Below are 25445 nucleotides of genomic sequence, written 5' to 3'. Positions count from 1 at the left end.
CTTCATTACATCCTACAAGACTCCTGCAAAAATCATAAAGCAGTGTTGTTAAACTAAGATTTGTAAAACTGTTCTATTTGTTATATATTAATTGTAATAGAAGAGACTACTTGGAAATTCTCAGTTTTTCTGTTTTTACAATTTATAAGTATGTGTTTGAGGAAAAAAATTTTACTTTTACTTTTGACATTTCTTCTAATTTTAAAGTCAGAGGGAAAATAAAATTTACAATGTTTATTTTGCTAGCACACTTTGTTTATTGGGTGAGTAATTAATCCGCACAAGTTAATCCACTAAATCAAACAAACAAACAAACAAACAAAATAAATGTATGTGTTGGTAATCTTCAATCAAAGTCTGACAATTTGCTTCTTCATTCGAAGTGTTGGTCGTTCTCTGTTGATGTCAGTTTGATGGCTTCATCCACAATATTATTAATTATGCCGCCTCTTACTGTTTGCTATGAGGGAATGATGCACTAAAACAAAGCCCCGCCCCCTACTCAATACTTAATTTCTGTTGAAAGTACTTTAATATACTGAAGCAGAAGCCTCAGCAACTTCAGGTTCATGCTGACTTTGAAGTAAAAAACATAGTCATTTAGAGCATAAAATGACAAGTGGTAAAAAAAGTCGTTTTAGCCACTATAATGTATCTATTAATTTTTAAACAACACAATACAAATGATTTTCAATGAGTTACAAAAATCATATTTAGTGAAATAATCCTGATTTTCAATCAACAGAGTTTCTGCAGGTTTCACTAAGTCAAATTTAAGACTTTTTAATTATTTAATTATTATTTTTAATGAAATTTCAGACTTATACAGGGATAAACACTGAGGATTTTTAATTAGTAATGTTCTGGTCACATATTTCAAATAATATGTCAAATCATGCAGACTCTAGTTATACACTTTATATTTTCAACTTAAAAAAACTTTTAATGAACTAAATGTATGCACAGAAGATAATAATATTATAATAATAATATTAGTATCATATATAATAATATTAGCTATACTGTAAATAAAGTTTTGCTAAAAGATTTATTAAGATGTATTTTTGGGACTGGATGTGTGTTAGAGTAGCTTTACCTAAACAGAGGAAAACGAAGACCTGTTTAAAATGATTTGAGATCTACAAGACAACATTTCAGTGAATTAAAGACTTTTTAAGGGCTAAAATTTCGTTTTTTAAAATTTAAATCTTTAAGACCCAGCGGACACCCTGAGCCGGCAAAAACAGAAAACTCAAATTTTCTGCAAAAAGTAAAATAAATAATACAAATAATTTTCTATATTTAATAAATGATTAAATACATAAAAAGAAATATAATACATTTATATGAAATCAAAATCGAAAAACAAAATACAAATGACAAAATTTCAAATACATGCTGAACACAGTCACTTCCACAGATTATCACAAAATGTGTAATAGCTTTTGTATCAGTTGATTATTAATAAATTATTATAAATACATATAATAATAATTATTATTATTTATTTTTTTACTTTTAAATACCAATACCAATGCAACACATGGCTATATATATATATATATATATATATATATATATATATATATATATATATATATATATATATATATATATATATATATATATTGTATAATATGCACACATATTTTTATATATATGAGCTCTAATTTTACACGTCTATATATTACCATAAGTAAGATTTCAATATGGAATACATTACGTATATTTTATATATTACTATTAATAAAGCAAATGCTAATAAATACTGTTATATTAACATATTAATGATACCAAAGTATTACTGCTGTATAGTAATGAATAATAACACAAGCAGTAATACGATAGTCACAAAAATGTAATGACATAGCATTGACAGTTTTTTTTATTGCTTTGATATTGATCTTATTCTACAATGCTTAAGTGCGCTTGTTTTTCCGATTGTTTTAGAACTTCCAATTTAGTTTCCAAAGGGAGAAATGACTAAGAATACTAAACGGCAGAATGATAAACAGCTCTACAAACAAGTCTGTTCATGACCATACAGACAAAGCAGAATAATATTATAAGAAAACATCAAGTTGCAACATCAAGTAGTAGAACTTGCTGTTTTTAATGTCTAAAAATGAATAGAAGTGAATGACAGCGTAAGTCTCGAGCCAAAGAGATTCAAATGGCTGCACCCGCTCATACGTGAAGAATAAGGTCAATAAGGAGAATCTTACAGGCGGTCCTAAAAAAACTCTTTGTTGTAGCTGAGGTTTATTTTATGCTAAAATATCCGTCACACTCTTAAAAAATGAAAAAATATGCAACACAATTGACATATTGTTTCCAATCCCTTCAAAAGAAAGAACGAAATCACACTGAACTGAGCTAAACTGAACTGTACTGAACTTAAACACTAAAAACTGAACTACACTGTTCCAGTTACTATGACCATTTATGTGAAGCTGCTTTGACACAATCTACATTGTAAAAGCGCTATACAAATAAAGCTGAATTGAATTGAATTGAAATAAAAATAGGAGCACTGCGCAAACTATAACAAACTGAACTGGGACACAATTCAGAGTGACTTATGAATGTGTGTTTGTTGCTTCAGGGCTCGCCCTAGAGAGTATTTGTGCAGCTTTAGTGAGAAAATGATTCACTTCTCTTAAACACACTTTCCGCTTCTTATTTTATTAGTTAAGTGGAGAAGAGCTGGAGAAAATCCCACTGTAAATAATAACTGTCTGCTAATACTAACCCGCTGAGAAACATTTATAGTTACAGACTCCTTCATTCCGCAGCAACCGTGTAAATGAGGCTTATTATTACAAATCAGCTGAACATCTAAAAGTGTGATGCTGACATAAGCTTTTCTCTGTGTTTTGGTGCTGACACAAAGATGTATTCATATTTTTACATGCCTTCTAATCAATAACAAAATATACAAACATAAAACGACAGTGGTGAAAAAACAGCAGCTGAGGCAATATTCATAAAGATTTTTAGCACAATAATAGCATGGGTATATTTTTTGGCAATGGCCAAAAAAATAGTATATGGGTCAAAATTATGGATTTTTCGGTAACACTTTAGAATAACTACACACTATGAATCATTTGTTAAGCATTAGCAAATCAGGAATTCATTATTTGTTAAGCATTAACTTTACATTACTAGACGTTAGGCGGTTCATTTCGCTGTGGTGACCCCAGATTAATAAAGGGACTAAGCCGAAAAGAAAATGAATGAATGAATAACAGACATTAGTAAGCAGTTTATAACTGCAGATACGAACGCTCTATTCTTGACTTATAAGAACATTTATGAAGTGCTTAAAAATTGTACTTTCATACTTTGTCATTGTTATTTCTAAGGTATTTATAAAGTGTAAATAGTCCTCACTTTAGATTAGGTCACAAAACTGCATGAAGTTGAGTAAATAAAGCATTTACTAACATACAAATTAACTATTTATATATACCTGAATAATAATACATATATACATTTTGATTTAAATAGTTTGTTAATCATACTTATGCATTCTGAATAATCTTTAAAAACCAGCAACTTTTTTCAAATAACTGGTTTGTAAAAGATGCATTACTTAATTTATTAATGAAAAAATAATAATTAATAAAGTATGAAAGTATATTTATTAGGCACATAATATGTGTGCTTATAAGTCCAGAACAGAGCATTTGTATCTGCAGTTATAAACAGCTCACTATTACTCTATTAATGTAGAGTTAATGCTTAACAGATAATGAATTCACTATTTGCTAATGCTTAATAAATGATTTCTATCGTGTAGTTATTATAAAGTGTTACCGATTTTTCTTTTTAAGGTGAGTGGGTTCAAACTATTTATTTGGGCTGAATTTAAACAAACAAGTTGAACATTACTACATTAAATGTGTTTGGTTAAATTCAGCCTATATTTGCAACAGTTCTGCAAACATCTTGCAAACATGCTACAAAATCTATTCATTTCAATGCCTAGTGAAACGCACCAACCAAAGCGCAAGAGCATTTCATACCACAAACAGAAATCTTACATACAGAAATATAAGCAAATCACATATTTAAAATACAAGATTTCAAAAAGTATTAAAATATTTGTCACATATGTGCAATTTATAAGTATATTTTAATCGCCAATTTTATATGAATATGTCTTCAGTACTCCTTTACCAATCCAGACCAAAACGTTCTGTGCACCCCTGAATATAATTGCATAAAATAAATATATTTGTCTTAATTTATACCTTCTATGTCTTTGCTGGAATCTGTTTAACATGGTATGTACTGTAGTGGTTAATGTATGGCTGATACCTTGAGCAAGAGCTGATATTTGGTGATCCTCTGAATGGGCTTGATCAGGTAATCACTGATGGCAAGTCTGGAGTTGATCTCCTGTTGCACCCCCTAACGAAACAAAAAAAACAGCAACATCTTCAACAAACAGAGCCATTTATTCCAAAAGAGACCTCAAATAATAACACTCACCTCGAAGTATTTATCATACTCAGCCACAACAAACTCAGAGCGGGGCTTATTCTGACAGTAGATGACATACATGTGTAATCTTCTCTCCTGGAGAACAAGAAGACAAACAAACAGATGACGTTTACTACAGCACTAAAAGAAGAATTCACAAAAAAAAAAAACTAAAATTCTGTCATGATTTACAAATCCCCAACTTGTTACTTCTGTTGAACACAAAGGAAGACATACTGAAGAATGTTGGGGAAAAACAGCCATTGACTTCCATAGTACATTTTGTTAGTACTATGTATAGCAGTGGCTGCTTATCTTGTTTTATGTTTAACAAAAAGAAGTTTAGAACAACTTTAGTGTTAGTAAATGGTGCTGAAATTTTCATTTTTGCGTTAAAAATGTCACATCGAAGGATTAAGTGAATTTCAACCATTTGGATAGATGACATTTCACTTTAACAAAGATTATCAGTGTTTAATTATACAATGAAGACTATAGAGTTTTAATTTACATTTGTTTATTGAATTTCTGTACCACAATATACTGTTAGATTCTGCCGAAAACCAAAAACACGCTGTTTATTCATTTACATTTACATTTAGTCATTTAGCAGACGCTTTTATTCAAAGCGACTTACAAATGAGGACAAGGAAGCAATTTACACAACTATAAGAGCAACAATGAATAAGTGCTGTTGGCAAGTTTCAGGTATGTAAAGTGTAAGAAGCAAAACATTAGTAATTTTTTTTTATACAGTTAGTGGTAAAACCAGAGAGGCAATTGCAGATTAGGAAGGAAAGTGGAGACTAAATAGTTGAGTTTTTAGTCATTTCTTGAAGACAGCGAGTGACTCTGCTGTTCTGATGCAGTTAGGGAGTTCATTCCACCAACTGGGCAGATTGAATGCAAGAGTTTGGTAAAGTGATTTCTTCCCTCTTTGGGATGGAACCACGAGGCAACGTTCATTCAGAGATCGCAAGTTTCTGGAGGGCACATAAATCTGCAGAAGTGAGAGCAGATCAGAAGGAGCAAATCCAGAAGTCGCTTTGTAAGCAAACATCAGAGCTTTAAATTTGATGCGAGCAGCAACTGGCAGCCAGTGCAAACGGATGAGCAGCGGAGTGACATGTGTTCTTATAGGTTCATTAAAGACCACTCGTGCTGCTGCATTCTGAAGCATTATTTATTATTTAATCTTTGTTCTATTTATACAGAGATCAATGTGCTGAACTCACATGCTTGATAAACAGCTCGGCCAGCTTGTCGTGGTCCTGCAGACATTTCTCCAGTTCACAGAGGAAGAATCTTTTTTGGATAAGAAGGGAAAACATTTAGTCATAGGTATAAACTCCTCTCATGTTCATTTCCTTCTTTGGTCATCACAACCAGGATGTTTTACATACAAGTTTTGCATGCTGATTATTTCACAGGTATTAAACATGACCAACTAAAAATGAGACACTTGTTTAAATATAGTGTGAACGATTGTGATAACATTGTTTAGTCAATTTATCAGCTGGTAAGATGGTTTATATTTAATATATTAATTATGTTTATCAAGGCTGTACACATCTCGGCCTCTTAATGCACATAAGTGGTATGTACAGATGTGCAATATGTGTGAAATAAAATTAGGGATTGATCAACTGTTTGTAAATTATCATCCAAAACCTGAAAAATAACATATTAAATCTGTTTATCAAGGCTGTACATGTCCAGTCCAGTCGAGGATGTAGAAAGCTCCTTCAGTCATGATGTAAAATGGAGCATTATCGAATGTTATGTTATGTCACATTGTTTGGTCAACAGTAGTCAGGTTTTAATATTGATATCATTTTAGGATATATTTGTATATATCTGGACATTAGAATATTTATTAATATATTTAATTATCATAATTTTTTATCATAATATTGAGCTATTTTGTTAGTCTTTTTTAGCAATTGTTATTCATGATTCTAAAACATTTCATTTTAATATTTTTTTCTGTTTTATTTAATATTTACATTTCTTTAATATTATTTGTTTTAAATAAATAATTTCATTTTATTATATTAATAAATATAATATTAAATAGTACAATAAATGAAGATTAAAAATAGAATAAAATATAGCATTAAATATATACAATTTTTTACAATTTAAAATATATATGTATATAAAATATTTTAACGTAAAAATATAATTTAAATATTCACCAGCCATTATTTCAATCTTCCGTTTTAAATGATCAATTAAAATTGTAAATATGCTCATTTGGTGCTCAATAAACATTGTTAAAGTTGTTATTTGCACTATTATTAAAGAAAATCGTGCTGCTTTATATATATTCCAAAAATGTTAAGCATTTTCAGGATTTTTTTGATGAATATAGAGATCAAAAATAGCATTTATTTAAAACAGAAATAATTTATGAGGTAATAAATATCATTTTTGATTAATTAATGCATCCAATTAATGTTTTTTTATTTGTACTTTGTTAATACTTTTGTACTTTGTACTTATTTAATATAAATCAATTAAAATATACTGAGTGTTCAATTCCTTATTATATCATTACATTATAAAAGGCGCTATAGAAATAAAGATGAATCGAATTGAGTTAAAGTCTAGCATTAAGTTTTGTTTTATATTAGCCATAATCTTACATTTGTTTATAAATTACCATAAATAAGATTTCTGTATGGAATATATTACATTTATTTAATATATAACTATTAATAAAATATTAATGAATACTATTATGTTAATATATTAATGATACCAAAGTATTACTGCCTTATGGTAATGAATAACAATAAAAGCAGTAATACAATAGTTACAAAAAGTTAATGACATTTTAATTACGGTTTTGTTTTCTTTGCTATGATAAAGGCAAAATAAAGAAAACAACTCAGTTTCCACAGCTCTTTCTAAATGAATGAAAAAGAGGTTTACTCTTTATGCCAGTCGTAGATTTGATGAATATTCCCAAATACGATCTTATCCTTCCCCGTCATGTCCTCTGGAACACCTTTTTCCCCAATCCGTCTCATAAAGCCCTGAGGACAAGGAGGAAAACACACATTTTAGACTTCCCTTAATATAAGAAATCCTCCTCAAGTGACTCTCTGTAGCACTTACTGTATATGTTCAGTAAAAAGCTTTTCAATAACAACTTTCAACACAGGCTCATTGTCAAAATGTTCTCTCGTATACATTTCTGGAGAGCGCTAGTTATGTAGCCAGAGCTATGTATGGCCGCATTTTGTCTTTATTTTGTCTTCTTGAGACGCAGAGGAGTTGACCGCGACGCCGGGGTTTGGGTCTGGCGAAGAACGGTTCCAGAAAGCAGGTAATAAAAAAACAATAAACAAGTATATAACATGGTGAAAATGTGGTAAGATCTGAAAACGTGGTAAAAATCAGCGAGGCAGCGAGGGCTTTTCTTTTCTGGATTACTTTTGAAAACACTGCTAGTTGGGTTTTGGGAAGGCGGTGGGCTGGTTAATCGGTACTTTTGAAAACACTATGCGTTGGGTTTAGGGTCGGGGATGGGTGGGGTGAATTGGTCAGTCGACAGCAGCCTCTGGTGGATTTATGTGAGAACAGAAGGCAAAAAAGGCACTCGCAAGAAAAATTTGAGATCTGAAAAAGTGTACACAGCGGCCTGTGGTGGATTTGCAAAAACAAAAACTGCAAAAAACATAGCTCCTGGGACGTATTTCGCAATCTCCAGAAATGTATATAGGGGTACGTATCAATAATGAGCCTGGGTTGACCATTTTGCAATGTTACTAAAACCAAAGCTACAAAATAGGTTTTAATACTTGAAATGTAAGAAAAGAAAAAGATAAATAAAAAAAAATTTAATTAAATTTCAAAAGATAATTAGAAATGCTTGGCAAAAAATATATATTTTTAATCAAAATTCATGAGTTGACCTAACACAAAACACTTAACAATGGCTCAAATTTAAATAAAAAAATGAAAGAATAATATATATATATATATATATATATATATATATATATATATATATATATATATATATATATATATATATATATAATGACTACTTCATTTTATAATAGCATATAAATACTAAAATAACACTGAATTGAGCCAGTCTGATCAGCTGATGCTCTTTGTCCTTCAGATGCTTGTGATAATATCTTTTGTACATGAATGCAAATCGTTTGTTTTGAATGGTAACACAGACAGTAGCACAGATGTTAAAAATTTGCTGAATCATGGTTGAAAATCACATCTTAATTAAATGTGTAAGTTGACACCAATAACACATGCTGAATGATTCAGTTGTTATACATCCCGTACCTCAACGGTGACTCCCAGATCCTTCACATAGTCCCTCTCCGTCTGCACCATTTCATTTAACACAAACCTGCGGACAGGAGAGATGTGAGAGATATCACAATACACTATCCTTATGTTCCTGCTAAATATCGGCTTTGTTAAAGTGTGACGTATGCAAAACCGTGTCCACGTCAAAGTCTCTTCTTCTGTATGGTGTGTTTTTATGGCTAAACTTTATTTTAAATATATGCAAAATGTAAATACTTGTAACTGTGAGGCTCAAAATATTCCTGGAATTGAAAACATGGAGTTAAATGCAAAATGATTAGCCCTCTTATGATATTTTTTATTCTTTATTTCTATTTCCCAAATGATGTATTACGGACAGCAAAACACATCTTTAAACATAAAGCAATAGTTTTAATAATTCATTTCTAATGACTAATTTATTTTGTCTTTGCTGTGATGACAGTACATAGTATTTTATATTTGTGCATTTGTTTTTCGCTTTTGGCCCTGGAAACTGTGAAGTGTCATGTCAGACTTAACAAGTGGATAGTAAAGTAGGTATTTGTTTCTCTTCATGCACAGTTCAGACGGCGGCTTACATTCGCCCTCTCAAGGCCTTGTTCTTCTGCTCTGTTTCTGGGTCTCTGGGCGTCTGATCAGATGGCGTGTCGCTGCCCAGCACTGGGAAAGAGCCGGGCTCTGGAGTCTGAAACACGAAGAAAGAGAAAAAGATCAAAGCATACTAAAAAATAAATCCAAATGAAACACACTCACCAAATTTTTTTGCTTTGTTTATCTGAATATAAAGTTGAAGTCAGAATTACCCGCCTAATTTCTAATGACTGATTTAGTTTATCTTTGTCATGATGACAGTAAATAATTTTTGAGTAGATATTTTTCAGGACACTTTTATACCAATATTTTTTTTTTTTATATATAAAAATAAAAAAATAGCTTTTATTTCAGCCGAAATAAAACAAATAGGACTTTCTCAAGAAGAAAAAATATTATAAGACATACTGTAAAAAATTCCTTGCTCTGTTAAACATCATTTGGGAAATATTTAAAAAAGAAAAAAAATGTAAGGGGGGCTAATAATTCTGACTTTAACTGTATGTATATATATATATATATATATATATATATATATATATATATATATATATATATATATATATATATATATATATATATATATATATACATACATTTATAAATTCTGTAAAAGCAATGTCATTTGTACTTATAATTTGTACAATAAAAAACTAATAAAAATTTTACAGGAGAGCTAATAATTTTGTATTCAACTGTACATTTATATTTTTAGAGATTATTTGTTTGCCTAGGTCAAGTGAACAATAATCAAGACCAAATAACTGTTTTTTATACAATTTGACCAATAAATGACACCAGAAAACCAAAAACATGGAGATATTTAATTTAATTGAAAAACGGACCAAAACAATCTCACCCGGTACTAAATGCTAAAGCCAATCAAAGCCAAAAACCTACTAAAAAGGTGACATATATCTGCATTTCATTCTACCATTAACCAGCATCAGACAAGTTTTTCAATTATTGTAATATTAACAACTAAGATCACAAGCTACAAAGTATTGTGGCTCAGAGTAGTTTGACTAACAAAAAAGTAATAAATGAATTCTTGAATTTGAACTTTTGGATGAACTGCTTCTTTAAAAAACAGGATGAGAGACGCAGAGCGTAAAAAGGGCAGGAAAACAAGGATGAAAAATGAATGAAAGTGAATGTTTCACCTTGTCCTCCTGAGCGGAAGGGTCCTTGATGATCTCCATGGGTGGAGGCAGAGGAGTGTGTGGCTCGTCTTCAGCCTCTTCTTCTCCTCCGCTGTTTGTTCCTCGCCTTCCCCTCTGCGGAAAAACACACACAACATGAACACATCACACTGAGACAAATCTATGATTCATGACAGCAGCCGAACATCTCATATAACATGCACCCAAACATGGATGTTGATGGACCACATTTAGGGTAGCCTTAGTCTTAAAAACAAAGGACAAAGAGAGTGTTTATCCATCAAATGTTTTAATACAGTATATTCATCTGTGCAGATCTTTTTCATAAATACTGTTTATGAAATGTCCCAAATGGAGCGTATTTAATTTCCTTCCTAGTGTAAAACGTCTACCAAACATCTTCTAGTCCTTTCTGACTTTATAAAATGATCTACTTGCTATTTTAGTTTTTAAGAAGTGCCATTAATTCCCATAAAGTCATCCATATTAGAGTAATTATCAGAGATAGAAAGGCCGTGGGTTTTTCTGGATTAAATATTGTTCTGTATTAAATAATGACCCAGATCATGAAATATATTGATAAGCTTGAGGTTTTTAATTTGATTTAGAAAGTGGCAAAGTTATTATCATTTAATAAAAAAAAAAAAAAACGTTTACTTCAGTATATAATAAACAGCAAGAGACAGAATAAACAGTATGTACGATGTAAAAATTATTACGTCTATGAGGAAACCCAACACTTGTGTATATGCGTCTATGTAATCAGGAAGACTTGTATTTGTATTTAATTTATTATAATAAATGTATAATCATTTTCAATTTATTATAGTGATGCATCGAATATTTGAAGGCTTTTTCTGTATTTAGCAGAAGAGAAAAATGGCAAAATATGAGCTGAAAATAATAAGCTACGCTGAACTACATGGCTTTCACACTGGAAATGGAAAGCAATGCGCTATGAAACCCATTGATTTCAATGGCTTTGGCTGTGCAAGTGTGGTTTGTTGATGTGCTGATGAAATCGCAATAGCAATGGAGTGTACCATAAACTACTTTGCAGGTGTGTCAAGGCCATAGGTATGGGCCGGTTTAAGATTCTGATGGTAAGATAACCCTGGACAAAAATATCATGGTTTCATGGTATCACAGTATTGTAAGTACCGCTCGAAAATATGTTCTTATTAAAGGTCTGGGTAAAAAAGTCATCTTTTTTCCCACATTAAACACAATATATTTTATTTTAAGAAACATTGCATATATTTTGGATATCTTTCTTTTCTTTGGATATAATATAATACTGCTCTGGTCTGTAGCAAGCTTGGATGACGGGGCTTAAGTGATTTGTTTTTCAAATGTTTTTTGAATTGTGGGCTGACCAGTAGCATTTGGTGTGGATATTGTTGCCCTAAAAACCAAAAAAACTATTTGTAAAAAACAAACAAACAAACAACAAACAAAACCAAAAAAAAAAACAGTAAAAAAAAAGAAAATCGTACACATACCTTAGAAACGGTATAACAATTTACAAATTGTGCGTTTTTAAAACCTTGACTTTTACAAACCGCGGTAAACCTTGAAACTGGTTATTGTCCCCTGCCTACAAGGTCATAGTTCATAACTGCACAATATTCTGCTCTATGGATACCTGATGCACCTGCATACTTGTCTATACAAACCGCATAAGCTCACCAGAAAAGCATTCAAGTCCACTCAAATAACACCGACAGGACATTTCTGTGTAGTATACATGTAGTTGTTCCTGCTGCTTGCAATAACAGTGCTGTGTTGTCATGGCAATGCTGGTAAAATAAAGTGTTTTGAATCATTCACTATCAATAACAATTTACTGTAAAAAAAAAAAAAAAAAAGGTTATTTTATTGGCTCCTGCTTTTTAAATCTGTATATTTAACACAATTTAACTTGAGTCACATTTAAAAAGTGTAACAAAATGACTTTATATAATTTAAAACAGCACTTCACTTAAAAAAAGGCTTAATTTCACACCTCCTCTATGGTTAAACGGTCGAGTTTTACCATTTTTGAATCTCCAGATCACTTTTAGCTTAGCTTAGCATAGATCATTTAATCGGATTAGAGCATTAGCATCATGCTCAAAAATGTACAAAGAATTTTTTTATTTAAAGATCAACTCTCCTGTAGATACATCTGCTAAGACTGTAGATACATGTGCTAAGACTAAAAATGAAAAGTTACTATTTTCTATGGCTAGGAAATATACTCTCATTCCAGCGTAATAATCAAAGAACTGCTGTTGAACCATGCCTACAGCAGGTGCAGTGATATTACACAAGCTTTAAACAGGAACATTTTTGAAACTCTTAGGTGATTTTTGAGTGAGACGCTAATGGTCTAATCTGATTCAATGATCTATGCTAAGCTAAGCTAAAAGTGCTCCAGCCAGACTCGGAGATTGGCTGAATGGATTTAAAATAAAATAATAAATAAATATTACAAAGAATTTTCGGTTTCAGTCCTGGATTTTCATTTCAGTGCATCCCAATTTTATCTGCTTTTATTTTTAAATGTTTTTTTATATTTTACCCTTATTGAAGTATAAAATGAAAATCCTACAATTTACAGTACATACCATTCATAACATTAGTCACTAGTTTAAAATCTGTTAGGTGTGACAACATATTAGAGAATATTTTAAGCATACTTTAGTATGTGACAAAGCAGGAATGTTGAAACACTGCCGTCACGCAAAGGAATTTTGCTCTTTCTGGTCAATGGATATTTTTGTACCTCTTCAGTGCTGTCCTGGTGATGCGGGCCCAATTCAACACTCTTACGCCCGTCTCTTTTGCGTTGCTTGTTGTTGGGTTTTTTGGCGTTAGCGTTGTCACCCTTGCCGTGGCTGAGACGTCGCACAGGACTGGTGAGCCATTTTTTTAATGTGTTTCCAGTTGTACCAGAGCGTTTGGGTCCTGGAGAACCGGTCGGCAGAGAGGTCACCGATGTCTGAGGCTGAAGTGATGCGGCCGATTCAGATTTGACCTCTGAACTTCCCACTGGATAGTTTTCTGTTAAACACACAAAAAAGGAAAAAATGGTGAATGAGATGTTCATAAGATTAAGAAGTTTTTTTTTTTTTAATTACTATGTTTATTTAGTGATGATGCCTTACATTTAAGTTATTTATATGTGGTACATTTATAATGTTACAAAAGATTTCCAATAAATGCTTCTTTTTTTTACATTTTCAAGCAAATATTTGTTATATCAACTTAACTTCTTAATTGTAACAAAAATAAACATCTTGCAAATAAATGCAGCTCTACTGATGCTTCACTTCCTCACAGAATATCATTTCCAGAAAAAATAGTTAGCATAATCATAATAAAATAACTTGGTAAAGTCTGTGTGAAGTGGAAGTCTGCAGACTTTTATTTTAGTATAACGATAGTGGGCTGGGTTTTATTTTTGGACTCCAACTTTCATCTTTCACTTGCAGCAAACTAAAGGCTGATTTATACGAAGAAAATGTCCTCGCCGTGGCTGACGTTAACGCAGATCTCTCAAAAATGTACTGTATACTACATGTCGCAATGTGTAGCACAAGCTGTGATTGGTCGGCTTGGTATTTGTGGCAACTGTGGGCGGTGCCGAGAGCTGCTGGCCCGATGGAGCAAGTGTTTACAAGTGTAGGGTCCACCCAGTTGGCCCAATGCCGGTGTCCACTGGTGGATGAAGGTTCACTGCATGTTCGGTCTTTCCAGTGAACAATGTTGATTTATATTAAACTCAGCTCATATCTGACTCCAATTTTAATATGAGGTGGTTTAGAATATTAATATATTTATACTTGTTTTATCTGACTCCAATCATAAAACATTAAGAAGATTATATCAATATGTAATTTAGATAAATGTTTGAACTTTTTGTCTTCACTAGTAACTATTACATTCGTCCATTCGGTTGCTCATGTCGCTCAGAGAGATCGCCTCGGCCGAAGGCGTCCCTCACGGTCAAACTCCGGTCAGTCTTGAATATTAAACAGAGGTAAATTGACTAATACTTTAGATGGCCGCTACCAGCGCGCTCGTTCTAAAATACTTTAGTTAGTCCCGCTTAGATGTACACCTTTGAGTTAAGACAATCATCATTTCTAATTAGAGGTTAGGGCATTAATATAAATGTACCCGACTACTGGACTCTAAAGTAACTTTGGTTTTCACCAAGCCCATGGTTTCCCATATGAACTTAATTCAGAATAGTATTACCTTCAAACAAAGGTCGGGTACCCAATCTAGGTTAGTCGTGCAACACCTTGTTGACGAGAGTCAGCCGGATCGCTAAAACACAATTAGTGTGCCCAATGCTCCATCTCAATTGGATTTTAGTCCGTCTACTGACCTGACGCAAGACGTGCGGAAACAAGGATACAGCGTAATCTACTTGAATTAATAATTACAGAGTGAGCAAAATATGGTCAAACATTACAATTTATTAGTCAGGTAAATGTATTATGCCAATTCAATCAGTCAATTCATAAATGATCAATACAAAACATCAAATTATCAAAGATAAATCCAAGATGAAAAGATGCATACCTGACCTTTTACATAACGTGTAAATTTTACATAACGTGGAGCCTAGGCTCCATGTTATGGGCTGATCTGGGTAGGCAGAATCACGCTGAGTCTTTCTCAACCCTTACCTTAAATAATCCAAGAATTCCCTCAAGGAAGGGGGTGTGAATAACACAAGGGAAAGTCACACTTAGTGTAAAAGTCACACCCCTCACAGTGGTTCAAAAGATGCCTGAAGTTATATATTTATTGTTCTGATTATGTCTATTTCTGAGAGAATGAGACCATTGTACCAATCGCACTGAGACATTTCAAATGATATCAAACATGATAATTAAAGTCAGTTTGGTTAATCTAGAACATTAAATGACCATATGTGTGAGATGGGGGGATGAAGCTGAGTTTCAGCATACTCAGATGCAAATGCAGCAGGAAATGGTTTTTCCCGCATTCCCCCTTGCTGGGTTGTGAAGCTACCAGTCTCTGTTTTCAGCTCATGTTTTGAATTGTCAAAGATATCAGAATATTTGCAATATTTCAACTCTTACACAAGTGTTGAGTCCCGGGAAGGAGTTTCAGATGAAAAATTCAGTTTTGTGTTTACCTTATGATTTAAGTTGTTGCACGTCTGCCGGTTCCTGCCTCTAAATAAGCGAGTTTTAGCAACTTGTACATTAAGGTAGCATTCAGAAAAAACACGATGAAACTTGATACAAAGGAATATAACATAACTTACTGCCAGCTAGTGTTACAGAAGTGTTATTGCAGAGCAACACAAACAGCACGTAGAAGTATAAATGCATGGCTATGTGCAAGGTTTACGTCGTGGGTCACATTAATCACTTGACGCAGAAGTATAAACCAGCCTTAACAGTTGGTTAAAGTTAATTAATTAAAGTTATGCTGACTTTAATGTTGTATTTTTTTAAAGTAAATGTTTAATTCTGTATTTTTCACAGATTTAGTTTTAGTTTATGATCATAACATTGAATGACACCAAAGAATTTTATATTGTTGCTAAAATAGTCTTCAAATTACACTTTTAAACTTTCTATTTACCTATAAATCTAAAATAAAACTGCATTATGGTGTCCATAAAAACATTATAAATTAATCTCAAGAAACAGCATTATGATCCTCATTATACTGCCCATAAAACATTATAAATGAATGAAATCCTACAATGGAAATAACAGACAACAAATACAGACAAACATGTTTAAAACCTTCACCGTGTAACAATCTATAACCTCAGAAAAAAGAGAATATATGATCTTACATCATTGAAGAAATGTCAAAGCCAAAAAATAGACAGAATCAAAGCCAACAGCAGAAAGAAACTTGAGTGCAGTGTTAGACATCAGCTTCCTTACTGAGCTGAAAGCAAAAGTAATGCCTGGTCTATAGGCTGGTGGTTGGTGTGCCGATGACGGTCGCAATTATGAAGTGAAAAAACCAGCTTGACCTGATCTGAGCATAAAGGTGTTTGGGGACTACACGTAGCAGGGCATCAAAACCAAAGAAAAGAGCATGAGGAAGAGTTTACAGCATGTGGACATTTTTTTCATTAACCCTTAGATTACATCTATAGTCATCATTTAAACTATTTAAAGATTATACCATGTATAAGTACAAGCATTTATTCGTAGTGTGTACCAGCTTGAGACTGGTGTAAATGCTTATCAGTGTTGTCTGTGTAAAGATATGTCATATCTTTTGCGACTGGTGAAAGAATCAGACCCAGTTACTTTCACTTGGTATCCAGGATACCACAAATGCACATGGACGTTACATAACTAGGTGGAAAGGTTTCTGTAAAAGAACAGTACAGCTGACCACCCACGGTTTGTGATGTAAATTTCTCTGTAGGATGCAAATATGAAATTATGAATATCAAATGTGTGAGTGGAAAAAAATGAATTAATTAAATACCAAAAATAACACAAACGCAAGTTTGATTATGAGTGTGGCATGGTGGCTCATTAGTTAGCACTGTCGTCTCACAGCAAGAAGGTCGCTGGTTCGAGTCCTGGCTAAGCCAGATGGCATTTCTGTATGGTGTTTGCATGTTCTTCCCCTGTTCGTGCGAGTTGCCTCCAGGTGCTCCAGTTTCCCCCACAATCCAAAAGACTGCGCTTTAGGTGAATTGAACTAAATTGGTCATTGTATGAATGTGTGTGTGTGAGAGAGAGAATTTGAGTGTATGGGTGTTTCCCAGAGCTGGGTTGCAGCTGAAAAGGCATACACTGCGTACAACATTTGCTGAAATAGATGGCGCTTCATTCCACTGTGGCAAACCCTGCTAAAAAAAGGATCAAGCCGAAGGAAAATGAATAAATTATTTAGCAAAATAGTAATAAATAAATAAATAAATGACATTTTAGAATACATTGAAGTAAATAACTTTTCTTTAAATGATACTAGTAATAATATTTACCATTATTACAATTTTTGCTATTTTCTTTTACTGATTCTGATTGATGTTTTAAATGACTCTAGATGTACAGTATGGCACGACACAATACGTCTTGATTTTAAAAGAACACTTTTTTTTTTTTTTTTTTTTTTAGCAAAGAGCCATCCAAATTCAGAAAAGAGCCATTGGGGTATATACACTACAGGACAAAGGTTTATGGGTCAGTAGGATTTTTAAATGTTTTAAAATAAAATTTTAAATTAAACTGTAATATTGTGAAAAGTGTTATTGCACTATAAAACAACTGTCTAACAGTATTTTATAATTTAGTTTAATAATTTATTCGGGTGATTTTAAAGAATAATTTTTAGCTTCATTACTTAAATCTTTAGTCATATGATCCTTCAGAAATCAGTCTAATAATAATATTAATAGTAATAAATTAATATTTGATAAAAACATTAAAAAATAAATAAATATATATATATATATATATATATATATATATATATATATATATATATATATATATAAAATGTATTTAATAAATATCGTCTTGATCAGACATCACCAAACTGGTTCCTGGAGGGCCGGTGTTCTGCAAATTTTACCTCCAACCCTTATCAAACAAGCTAATCAAGGTCTAACTAGGTATACTTGAAACATCCACCCAAGTGTGTTGAGGCAAGTTGGAGCTAAACCCTGCAGGGACACTGGCCTTCCTGGACCGAGATTGGTGACCCCTGGTCTTAATGAACAGAAAAATGTATTTAAATTATTGAATAAAATTAACAATAAAAAAATTGACCCCAAACTTTTGACCGGTAGTGTTTATGTGTATATATCTCTACCACTATAAATAATACAGGTTTAAACCTCAACTTTATTTATATAAATTTTTTTTATTTTGTATGTCCATGCACAACTCAAAAGTAAACATAAATAAAGCATCACGTTGAACAAGTCAATGAATGAAGAAAAGACAAATTATTTAAATTTCTGATAAATAACCTCTTCCGTTTTTCTAAAAGGCTACACAATTTAAAATAAACATTTTACTACAATAAAAAATTACACAGTATACAGCAACAATGGCTAGTTTAAAAGAACAAAAATCATGTTTTACAATTATTGAGAAAATAAAGGGCAAACAACTTGCGTTTCAATGGTAACCAGAAACGCAAGTTGTTTGCAGTTTATTGGTGTTGCAATTTAAGGTTATCCACAGCAACGCACGTGTGCACTGGTCAAACTTGCTTTTACTGCAAACTGAGTTTTTATTCATTTTGCATAAAAAATTACAATAAAGAGGGAATTGTAATTGTATTTTCAATAGCAAACTGATTTCAAGTGATGGTTATAATTTTTTAAACTGTACAATATTATTGAAGGGAGACAGCTGAAGAGCCACGTATATTTGGTCAAAGAGCCACATGTGGTTCCCTACCAATGCACTGCACCATACTGTATATGATGAGCTCTACATCAAAACTACATCAGAACACGTAAACAGAACAGAAATTCGTCCACCTTGAAAATGATTCACACAGACAACATTTGGACAACTTTGCAGCTCAAATAACCCTTTTCCCTGTGAGGAATTCCTGTAAGTGCTTTAACTAAATTACGCTCTTACAGTTTTTACTTTTAAACCCACCAGTACGCCGACTGCTGGGTTTTCATTCTAAATGTATGACTGTAAATGTGTTTAATGTTTGTTTTTAAGATGTGAGCAAACAGCCGAAATGATTCCCCGTGCCCCTTAACTCCAGTGCTGTGAGTAACAAATAACCAAAAATACGTTTGATCCTTAGAGGATGGGCCGGAATAACTAACCCGTCTGCTTGAGTGCAGATCATTAACTGAGCGCTGCTGCACATATTGCGTAAGTAAGTCACTTCTCATGGGGTGAGAATAGGACAAAGGTCATTTCCTTGATACGTATCTCTTCAAAGAGCCATTGACCCCCATGCAGGACTGAAACTGTCCCGCCAGCACTCCCTCCAGGTGCTCACCAATCAGATGAGCTCGAGCCTCAGGGCGGATCCACAGAGACCACATGTCCAGATAATGCCCCTTTGTTAGAGCTACGCTTTATTTCCTCCAGTTTCACTGCTGTCTTTAAAGCAGGCGCCCGACAGTGAAACATTCCAGCCGCAGAAACAGACAAACTGATCCTCAAACTGCTACCTTTTACATTTCTCTCAGTATCAGCTGAAACAAACAGTCACCCACGCCCATGTGCACAAGTTGCTGAATTAACATGCTGTTCAGAACAAAAACAACATGACTGAATAACTGTTAATGAACTAACAAACGTGACTTAAGCTGTTTTTAGTGATACTACAGTGCATATATATAATACATAACATGCAAATATCTTAAGATATAATATTTAAATTTTAACTGTGATCATTACTTATACACAAAAAAAAAATTAAAATTATTGTTTTTCATGACCCAATGTTTGGTCAAATATAGACAGACACAATGTTGGGTTGATTATTTTAATTAAAGGTACCGAGCATTTTTTATTTGATAATTGACCTAATGTCAACTGAAACTAGAAGACAGGGCGGGACATAGGGTAGCTCCGCCCCTTTTAAAAGCAGCCAGTAGTGTTTCGTTTATATCACAGCTCTGCCAGTGACAGTGGTTGAGCGGAAGCGCAACAAGTGAAAAGTAAATAAAAAACATCTTGAAGGTGGGCGGGGCAAGTTTGATACTAGAGAGCATTTGATTGGTCAAAAGATTTAATATGAAACTGAAGTATGAGGTAATGTCACAAAAATTGTTGATTTATTTAAGTGGAAGAGACAAACTCTGCAAGATTTTGATGTTCATGGCTGCGTCCAAGTATGTCCAAATTTATAGTTTTCAGAAACAGTATGCGAGAAGTACTCGGGCGACCTACTACTTCCAGCGAGATTTTGAAGTGCTCATCCGATGGATGCTACACTATATCATGATGCACCATGAGAGAATTTATGAATGTGAGTAAATCGACGCAACTGGTGCGGGTAGGTTACTTGATGATCACAAAATGGCGGATGTAGTATATCCGAGTTCCATTCATACTACTCACATTCATACTGCATAGAACATACTTTTCTAATGGTCGAGTAGGACATTTAAATTCAAATGCAGCACCTACTGAGAAGTAGGCAATTTCGGACGCAACCTATATCTAATAAATGCTAATTTTGTTATTGTTATAGATATAGATATCCGTAAGACTAACATAAGACCTTTTAATTTAAATAAAACATTTTTGACCCAAGATTGGGTTTGTCCATATTTGACCCAATGCGAGGTTAGGTTACAAAAACTCAGCATTTTTTTGAAAGAATATAACAAAAATATCAAACATAAATAGACGCTTTGTGAGTCTGCACAGTAATAATGATTACTACATTTAATCATTAAGCAGACACTTTATTTCAATTTACTGATAACAGTACTTATTCTTAAAATAATGAAACATTTATAATAAATAAAAATAAATAAATAAGGTAAGACTTATAGTAAAATATGAATATAGTAATATTCACATTATACAGTGCATAAGTGTTTGAGGGAGTCCCTATCCTGACAGATACTCTACCAAAGACCCCTGATATTAATTAAAAAACCGAACCACTAAAAGTCAAAATGAACAGAATCTTCAAAGCGAGTGTCATTCTTCAAGCAAAAAAAGAGAAAAGCGTAAGAAATGATCAAACAGAGATGGGAACTTGATTTGAGCTTCAAAGCGGAGAGAACGGGAGACACATTGGTTTGTTGATGGAGAAATTAGGTTACAGGAAAACAGAGAAGCATGAGGGGCCAGTATCGCTCTCACACCCGTTACACATACAGTCATACACCACGCACACTGCACGGTCATCAATTATGCCTTAATCTGCCAAAATATACAACAAAAAGGGGTAGAATGTAAATTTAAGATACCTATTCATGCATAACAAACGATGATACAGTATAACACTAATTAAATGAACTGTTTGGGGGTTTTAAAAAGTCTATAATATAACTGGAACCAATACATGAGGTTACAGTAAATCATTCAGAATTAAAAATGTCAATTTTAAGATTATAAAGAAAAGTGTTTCTGTGACAACAACAACACCACGGTAAAAAAAATGCTGGGTTCTACACAATCGATGTGTGTTGGGAAAACAAAATGGAAACACTTAATATTTTGCAAAAAAACGCAACAATTATGTTGATTCAGCTCATTTTTAAACAGGAAGCTTGAACGAATAGATTTTTTTTTTCAAATTCAAGTGGACTGAACATAAAATAATTAAGTACTGAAAAAAAACTGACCAATTATGCTGTTTCAGCTCATTTTTAATGGGAAATTTTAACAAATTTAAATAGTTCTTACAATTTTATGTGGACTGAACACAAAACAATTAAGTTGACAAAAAAACTCAATGATTGTGTTGTTTCAGCTCGTTTTAAAATGGAAATTCGAACAAGTTTAAATAATTTTATTTAAAATTTTAATTGGATTACACCTAAATCAATTAACTTGTCACAAAAAACTCGATTATTGTGTTGTTTCAGCTTATTTTAAACAGGAAGTTTGAACTAATAGATTTTTTTTACAAATTCAAGTGGATTGAACATAAAATAATAAAGTTTTCGGAAAAAAACTCAATAATTATGTTGTTTCAGCTTGTTTTAAAAGGGAAATCCGAACACATTTAAGTATTTCTTACAAATTTAAGTGGACTGAACATAAAGCAATGAAGTTGACAAAAAAACTCAATGATTGTGTTGTTTCAGCTCATTTTAGGGAAGTTTGAACTAATTAAATAGAAGTTTGAACTCTATTTTTGTTTGAAATATATATATATATATATATATATTTTTTTTTTTTTTCAAATTTAAGTAGATTAAACAACATAATGAAGTTGTCACAAAAAAACTCAATAATTGTGCTGTTTTAGCTCATTTAAATGGGAAGCAAACAGACACTTAAAAATTCTACTGCAACACATCTAATACAGAAAAATACCTTAAATTGCGCAGCTACTGTACAATATAAATGCTTGCTTCCCATAGAATAACCTCTAAACTGACAAACGAAAAAAATATCAAGCACAAAACCCTGTAAATAATCATCAGCTGAGTCACCCGAAACACCCTTGAGCTCATCTGAGATCTTCAGGAATCAGGTCAGTGAACCGTTACATGAAATACCATAGTTCAGATAAAAAGATTTCCACATAACTCAATTACAACGATTAACCCAGACCCCAAACTCCCACAGCGCGACACGAACAGACACACATGCTGCGAAAATAAAAACCCAACTGATCGCATCTGCATAGAGTCCACAAACAAACCCCAGAGTAGAGTTACGCACCTGCGCCGTCGCAACAGCAAATCTTCCTTATAATCCAACTGAGACAAACTCCAGAAGAACAACACGACCTCCAGCTCCGCATGCTGCCCGCTCACCGTCTCATGTGTGTCCAGAGACCGGTGAGAGACAGAGGAGAAATTAAAGACAAGGACTGATCTCGAGGAGGAGGAGGACACTTTGACTCTGTCCTCTGTAATACTGAAGCTCAGCTAGAAGTTCAGCGCGACTCTTCACAATAAAGGGGAGGGGTGGGGGCGGTGCCAGGGGCCACTGAGGGACACACACTCCAACACACACACACACACACAAGCATTCAAAGGGATACAGGAAGATACTGCTGAAACCAGTATGCAAATATATAATGTTATCCTCATACAAGACTAGAGATAGAGATAGAAAAAACAAGAGTCACTGTTCTTCAGCTCTTCCAAAACAGACAATGTACTATTAAATGTATTTCACTTGTGTGTGTATGTGTGTCGGTGTGTGTGTGTGTGTGTGTGTGTGTGTGTGTTTGTGTATTTGCGTGTGTGAATTCTGAATCAGCTACGTCTGCATGCTGCAGTGGCCCATTTTTGAGAGGGTGTGCCTTTATCACAAGATCTCCATCCCCACTTTAACAGTTTCAAGAACACACACACACACACGTAAAAATGTCCCCATTACATTCATAAAGAATCAAAAAATAAAAGTATAAAAATAAAAAATAAAGACTTTAATAAAAAGTAAAAAGACTTCAATAAAAACGTACTTCTGTAAAATTGCATAAGGACAGAATAGTATATCAAATATGTGTATTTTATGTATGTTGTTCATATGTTTGTATGTGTGTATTTTATGTATGTTGTTTATATGTTTGTATGTGTGTATTTTATGTATGTTGTTTATATGTTTGTATGTGTGTATTTTATGTATGTTGTTTATATGTTTGTATGTGTGTATTTTATGTATGTTGTTTATATGTTTGTATGTGTGTATTTTATGTATGTTGTTTATATGTTTGTATGTGTGTATTTTATGTATGTTGTTTATATGTTTGTATGTGTGTATTTTATGTATGTTGTTTATATGTTTGTATGTGTGTATTTTATGTATGTTGTTTATATGTTTGTATGTGTGTATTTTATGTATGTTGTTTATATGTTTGTATGTGTGTATTTTATGTATGTTGTTTATATGTTTGTATGTGTGTACAGTATATACAGTTGAAGAGAGAATTTTTAGCCCCCCTGAATTATTAGACTCGCCGTTAAATTTTTCCCCAATTTCTGTTTAACAGAAAGAAGATTTTTTTTAACACATTTCTAAACATAAAAGTTTTATTAACTCATTTCTAATAACTGATTTATTTTTATCTTTGCTATGGTGACAGTAATAATATTATACTAGATATTCTTAAGCTTAAAGAGACATTTAAAGGCTTAACTAGGTTAATTAATTAACTTTAACTGTATATACACATGTATATATATATATATATATATATATATATATATATATATATATATATATATATATATATATATATATATATGCAGGTAAAGTCAAAGTTATTAACCCCGCTTTGAAAAGTTTTTCTTTTTTAAATATTTCTCAAATTATGTTTAAAAGAGCAAGGAAATTTTCACAGTATGTCTGATAATATGTTTTCTTCTGGAAAAAGTCTTATTTGTTTTATTTAGGCAAGAATAAAAGCAGTTTTGCATTTTTTTAAACACCATTTTAAGGACAAAATATTAACCCATTTAAGCTATTTTTTCTGATACTGTACAGAACAAACATCGTTATACAATAACTTGCCTAATTACTCTAACCTGCCTAGTTAACCTAACTAACCCAGTTAAGCCTTTAAATGTCACTTTAAGCTGTATAGAAGTGTCTTAAAAACATCTAGTAAAATATTATTTCCTTTAAATACTAGACTACTAGTTACTAGACATTAGTTATTAAAACTATTATGTTTAGAAATTTGCAGAACAAATCTCTCTGTTCAACAGAAAATGGAGAAAAAAATTCGAATTGTAATAGATGGAAGCGATTGGTTGACCAGAAATTGCCATTTCTATAGCACTCACAGCATATACACCAAACATTCCGGTTTGATCTGGCTCTTCTGGTTTGGTATGCATGTGTATGGAACAAATACAGTTTTGTTTTAACCAATGCACATGCTTAACCTTCATCTGCAACATCTACTTTCATACATCTTCATTTTGCAACATCAGTTTATGGATTGTCTCACGCTTTAACTGTATACAGCTACTTAAAATTTGTTTACTCTATGTAAGCATTTATTTGTCAAGTTTCCATCGTAACAAGAATTTAATTTTTTCAAAGAAAAAAACAAACAAAAAAACACAAACAACAACAACAAATGCAAATTAAGCAAGTTTCCATCAACACCCAAAAGTGACTTTTGCTGCTTATTGAAACTACTTATTCAAAATAAGTTGAAACAACACAATTCTTAAGTTTTAAATGAGACAACCTTATTGTTTTATGTTCAATCCACTTCAATTTATATATAAGA

General features: G+C 32.5%; 1 protein-coding gene and 1 long non-coding RNA gene across 6 annotated transcripts in view; one reads left to right on the top strand and one right to left on the bottom strand.

Moving 5' to 3' along the window:
• Positions 1-25445, bottom strand: part of kalrnb (kalirin RhoGEF kinase b) — a 172171-nt gene that overhangs the window by 12330 nt on the left and 134396 nt on the right. For 3 of the 5 annotated variants that reach the window (XM_087256077.1, NM_001327989.2, XM_087256078.1), the window contains 8 exon segments: positions 13339-13616; positions 10572-10685; positions 9396-9502; positions 8809-8875; positions 7429-7532; positions 5727-5796; positions 4501-4587; positions 4327-4419 (listed from right to left, as the gene is read on the bottom strand). In XM_087256077.1, the coding sequence (XP_087112203.1) occupies positions 4327-4419; positions 4501-4587; positions 5727-5796; positions 7429-7532; positions 8809-8875; positions 9396-9502; positions 10572-10685; positions 13339-13616 (920 nt within the window). 5 annotated transcript variants of the gene reach the window in all.
• On the top strand, positions 20034-22474 carry LOC147843372 (uncharacterized). The gene is made up of 2 exons (XR_015493338.1): positions 20034-21998; positions 22333-22474. It is a non-coding gene; the product is annotated as an uncharacterized LOC147843372 (long non-coding RNA).

The sequence above is a fragment of the Danio rerio genome, chromosome 6 (genome assembly GCF_052040795.2).
Source record: "Danio rerio strain M-AB ecotype USA chromosome 6, GRCz13ab, whole genome shotgun sequence".
Classification (NCBI taxonomy): Eukaryota; Metazoa; Chordata; class Actinopteri; order Cypriniformes; family Danionidae; genus Danio; species Danio rerio.
This window is presented reverse-complemented; position numbering and strand designations above follow the sequence as displayed.